The sequence below is a fragment of the Ceratina calcarata genome, unplaced genomic scaffold, assembly GCF_001652005.2.
Source record: "Ceratina calcarata isolate Rehan_Ccalc_2016 unplaced genomic scaffold, ASM165200v1 scaffold224.2, whole genome shotgun sequence".
In the NCBI taxonomy this organism is placed as follows: Eukaryota; Metazoa; Arthropoda; class Insecta; order Hymenoptera; family Apidae; genus Ceratina; species Ceratina calcarata.
In genome coordinates this window covers 46279-51772 of record NW_017144203.1, presented here as the reverse complement: position 1 = coordinate 51772, position 5494 = coordinate 46279, and the positions used below count along the sequence as shown (strand labels likewise).

The window sequence follows — 5494 nt, the reverse complement described above, 5'->3', positions numbered from 1 at the left end:
ATTATCGAATCGAGATAAAGCGTGAAATTTGAACACAAGCTGGTTAATTAAAGAGTTTCATTTGGTTCGTATGGCATTAGTATTTGGTTTTTCTTTAACTTAACATTTCGATCTTAACGAAATTAATAATCGTTCTTAATTAGAAAATAAGTTATCTTTATATCTCGATCAGTATTTTCCTTTCTTTAATATAAAAGAGAAGCACTGGATTAAATATCTGTACAAAATATAGAAAAATTCTTAGCTGCTTATGCTATTAGCAAAAACTGATTCTTCTTTTATACAAATATATATATAATATATATGTAAAACTATTAGTATTGACAATGTATATATTTACAATAAATTGTATATAAGTCTTCTTACAACCCCTTTAGCAGCCAATATTCATCAAAAAGGAATACAGGGTATAATTGAAAATTGAACATCTAATGTATCACACCGTCTTATGCACGTGTTCTCAATTATTATACTTATACTAATATATTGAAATATATTATTACAAGTATTAGTATTAAAGTAAATTGATACATCAGTATAGTTACCCACGGTCAGCGTAGCATCACACTGACACATCTAGTTGACAAATCAGTATAGCAGCTTAGATGCTCAATTCGAAACCCCCTGTATATTATTATTAAATGTGTACGTATGTGCGCGTATAATATAGTGTATAGAGCATTCAAAAAATTTCATAGAACGTTCAAAAAATTTCAATTCAGTACAATTTCATTTTAGGCAGTTTTTCTCCTAGTATAAAAAACTATCATATGAAAAACGTTTAACTATTAAATCTTACCTGGAGGTAATCTTGATTTACATTAATAATACAATATATATTATATATATATAATACATAGAATATATTGTCTTACCGCAAATCGTTCTTTCTTCGTTTCATTAACTATTTTAATACTTTTTCTTCAACTACCGTCGTTTCACTTGGTTACGAGAACTCGAACGTTTCTTTCGAAGAATCATTGTAGACATCAAAGATTCCAAGTTCACGGACGACGTAACGGTTCTTATTCTTGGAAGTAGAAATAACAATGATTCCAAATTTCTGGATGAATCGCCTACCGTTGCAAATCATTCTAAATAGGCATTATTATTGAAGCATCAACGATTCCAAGTTCCTGTGCAGAATCGTGTCCTTAACAGCGTTGAACACGACTTTTATGTTCTCTGTGTCCACCGCGGTGGTGAAATGATGGAAGAGCGGCTTCCTCGGGTCCCTTTTCACCGAGATGAACATATCCAGAATAAAGTTCTGCACATCCTTCATGGAATGTGAGTCCCCGGTGAATTGCGGAAAGTACCACTGAACGTTCGTGTCAGGCGATCTTACTTTCTTGTCCAGCAGATCGGTTTTGTTCAGAAACAGTATGATCGATACACCACCGAATATCATATTGTTAACTATCGTGTCGAATATGTTCCTCGATTCCTCCAACCGATTCGTTCTCCTGCAAGAAACAATTTCATTTAATCGGCATGACTGAGATTTTAAACGAATTGCGTGAATAATAATTGTACGTACCTGTCTTCTAAAAGCACTTGATCGAACTCGGACGACGAAACAAGAAAAAGTATGGACGTAACGCAATCGAAACATTGGTACCATTTTTGTCTTTGTGATCTCTGCCCACCGACGTCGACAAATAGGAAGGGAATATTATTGATTTGTATCACGAACTCGGAAATTCCTTTTGTGGCTTTCCTACAGTGCAGGATATCTTGGTGCGTGGGTACGTACTCCTTAAATGAAATCGTAAAGCTTAAACAGTTGTATAAACGCGAATAACTATTAATGAATGAAATAATAGATAATTACCACTCTCGCGATCCTGTCGAGATTATCCAAGAAATATTGAACCGAATCACTCTGCAAAATGAAAAAAAGAAACATTACTCAAAACCATAATGATAATAAGTTATGATAACGTCACATGATCTGGACGTTTATCATAGAATCCATGCTTATAGATTTCTTATGAATCGATTAAAATCTTACTAATTGAAATTCTCTTCTCCTATCGAACGCCTTCTTTATCGAGGCATCCTTCCATAAACTTTGCAACGCTGGCACGTAGTGGAGAAACAATCTAGCATCCAACGCCATGGTGTTCTCGAGTTTTAACAATTGATAGCCGATGTCGTAGTTTTTTGGATATTCCCAGGGAATATTTAGCTTATCGCGGGCGTCCACCAGCACCTTCATCCCTTTGATTATATTTTGGTATATTACGTGCTGGTATTCCTTTATTAATTCAGGCTGAAATAATTCAACGTACTATATCCTCAAGTATTTATTGATAACATTATTAAATTCCTGAAGATTCATTATGCATATTAAATTCTTCGATATTTATTATAAAGTTCGTAGTACTTTATTCAAAGAAATCGAACACGCTTTTGCAGTCTGCGGTTCTACCGTGTCTCGATGCTCGAACTATATACATTCAGCGATTAAAATTGTGATAAGTGAAGAGTAAACGGATTGATAAGGAATATGTAAACTTAACAGCCTCGACTTGAGACTCTCGTACATACGAATCACCTTTTACGATTATTTTAGTAAGTATGCAAGTTGCTTTGCAACGATAATAGTTAATCGACTGAGAGAACATTTCGATGTTTTAAAATTGAGACGTACTTTACTGTTGAAACTATACTATACTCTAATACAAGATAAACTATCGAACGTGACATAATGAGAAACAGAGAAGTTATCTCTGGTTTGTCTTCGGATAAGTAAATATCAACTGTTCAAAGTAAGAATATTTTACAGAAAAATCAAGATAATTCGTAATGAAGGAAGTTAGGATAACAGGAGGAAAATAGACAGGAAATGTATTTAGTCATCGTTTTGAAGCATCATCTAATAAATAAGTTAAGAATGTTAATAGGTGACAAACTGCAAGAAACAATATTTGAACCGGCATTGTGTAAAACGAAGTACATAAACATTAGCTCCTCGATACTGATGAGACATCAGACTTCTCCGCATTGTCCGTAGCAAAATCGTTTGATACAAGAACAAGAATACCATTCACGGTGGTATAAAAGAAGAAACAAGGTGCGACGATGGAATAATAATGAAATAAACAATATGTATACCTCGAATTTGATCCCGTGAATGATCCGCATCTGTTTGAGGAACGTCGACTTTCCGCTCTCTCCCGCACCGAGCAGCAAGAGCTTCACCTGCCGCCGTAGAGCCTGCCGGTCCTTCTCCAGCATCCTGTCGATCTCCTGGCTCTTGAAACGTTGCTCGATCTCTTCGGGGCTGAACTTGCACCGCAGGCAACAAGTACACGACCACGTTAAGGATCCCGCCATCTTGCCTCCTATCTCTCACTTCCTTCCGGCGTTTCCTTCGGTTCCTTACTTCCTTTTGCCCGAGGAACGATTATCCTTGATGCGGGCACGCGCGCACGCACCCACCCACCCGCGAACAAACACAAACACGGGCACGGTTCGTCACGGGACGCGAATTAGAGTCCGAGTTTCGAGGGAACCAGGCGCGAACAGGTTGTTCGCGATTCTCAGAGTCGCATATCTCAGCTAGGCGTTTCCTTCGCTATCTGGACATGTTACCTACACGCCTACCGTTACAAATCGACGCTCACGCCGATTCCACTCCGACTCTGCCCACGATTATGCCTCGTCTTCTTTTCTCCGGTTCCTCGCCTCCTGGATTGAACATGATTAAATAATCGTTCTAATTACCGAGAAGGAGCCCGACATCGTTCCTCGTCCTCGGGCGACACTAGCCGCCTTCTGTAGGCCAACCGAACGTTCCTCGACACTTCGCACTGTTTCAATTCAATCGGATGAACTCGCTTAGACGCACCTGGATCACTTTTTCGCGTAAATAGCAGTCCGTAGAACGAATTATGCGATAAAAACGTAGGGAACGGGTGTACGTGATCCCCTCCACGACATATTTGTTGTTCGAGAGATACAAGAATCGCCGGAATTCATACGATTATATGAAACGAAATCCCGTACACCTTCACGGGTTCAACGGGTTTCACTGTCACTCGTCCCAGGCAATCCCTTTTTTATCTAACTATCGTCAATATTGCCAAGCAATTCATTGTGGTCGAACTCCTTTTGAACATCCTAGGCACATCAAAAATCCCACTACGGTTTTAGTTAGGCATTGCAGATAAAAGAATCCATCTGCTGCTTTTCGGATAGCAGACTCGACGAACTCGCGTGTGTGTATTTCGATTTTTCTGGTCTAAATTGCACTAAAGGTGATACGATGCCCAAAGGAATCAGGATGGGTGACAAGAATCGAGGAATATGATAGATGTCGATACCATAAACAAAAAGTAATAATAATAATGTATAGGTGGGTGACTCAGTATTATTCGATACTCCAATGCCTCTTTCGGGGAGATCCGAAACTAAATGTGTGCGTGGCGGATACCACCGAGGAGACCACCGCCGAGAGGTAATATTTGAATCCCTTTTTATACCCCCTCAGCACGTTTCAATGCTATGCAAATAGTCTTAAATGATTTTAAGTCACTGAATACTTATGATTTTTAAAGAAAAGGTTTCTGGCACTACATAAATCTAATGTATAAGCAAAACTTAATAATTTTATTGTTTGATCATTTATTTGATCGGATATCAAGGAACGCGATATAGCGTTCTGAAGGCAAGTATGATTTTTACACGAGAGCATCGACATATCGACAAATTCTATGTACTAAATGATAATTTCTAAGAGAAATTTAGCTCCAGATTTCAATATTGGCTAATTACACATCGTGGTACACGGATGCACTCATACTCTGCTGATTACACTATCTCTGTCTTTTGTTCGGAGACGATTGCTACTTATCGCGGTAAACCTTGGCGCAGACGCCGTAAGCTGTGAGCCGTGAACCAGTAAGTTTTCTATTGATCGCGTTTCACGATGCGCGATGCGTCTTCGTGCCTCGCGTTTCGAACCAGAAGGGTTCACCTGTGACGTGACGCTCTTACTCGTCCGCAAGTGTCAGCGAAGAACCGGGAAAAGTGGCAGCAGATGTACCGTCTGGTCGAACGGATCGCCGATTGATGATTCATTAAGAGGACCAAAAAGATCAACAACGGCCGACGGTCATGTGAGTCGAACGGTACCATTTGGAAGGATTCCCTCCGCCTCCTCCTTCTGTTGACGACGGCGCGAGGAAAACGTAGAAGAAAAGCCGGAAAATTTTGAACACGGAAGCTCTCGATGGTTATTAAACTACATCGAGCTCGTACGAGTTTTCACTGCGAGTGAAAGCGACCATCGAGTAGAAGAGTTCTGGCAAATCGTGATTGGCTCGGCAGGTGTATTCGTGGCTTTGTATACTTACCTTGGGAACAGAGTTGACAGATATAAGTATTAATAATAGCAATATATCTTCTAAATGACTCTTCTTAGACATAAAACAACGTGAATTAACTTTGCATTTACTACTCTTACATTCTTCTGTCCAAATATATA

At 39.0% G+C, this 5494-nt stretch overlaps 1 protein-coding gene across 1 annotated transcript; it reads right to left on the bottom strand.

The window, feature by feature from the left end:
* Positions 1-6: 6 nt before the first annotated feature.
* Positions 7-4376, bottom strand: cta (Guanine nucleotide-binding protein subunit alpha cta). The gene is made up of 5 exons (XM_018020423.2): positions 3121-4376; positions 2015-2275; positions 1835-1885; positions 1541-1758; positions 7-1466 (listed from the first exon to the last, which is right to left on the bottom strand). Exons 1-5 carry the CDS (start codon positions 3340-3342, stop codon positions 1109-1111), a joined length of 1110 nt encoding a protein of 369 aa, XP_017875912.1. The 5' UTR covers positions 3343-4376; the 3' UTR covers positions 7-1108.
* Between the last annotated feature and the right edge of the window lie 1118 nt (positions 4377-5494).

Bases quoted from the DNA above. Each gene is read 5' to 3' on its own strand.
- cta (XM_018020423.2), bottom strand. From the start codon at position 3,342: ATGGCGGGATCCTTAACGTGGTCGTGTACTTGTTGCCTGCGGTGCAAG. The intron at 1,759-1,834 runs GTAATTATCTAT...ATTTCATTTAAG, and splicing joins TCGACAGGATCGCGAGAGTG to GAGTACGTACCCACGCACCA. The intron at 1,467-1,540 runs GTACGTACAATT...TGTTTCTTGCAG, and splicing joins CAAGTGCTTTTAGAAGACAG to GAGAACGAATCGGTTGGAGG.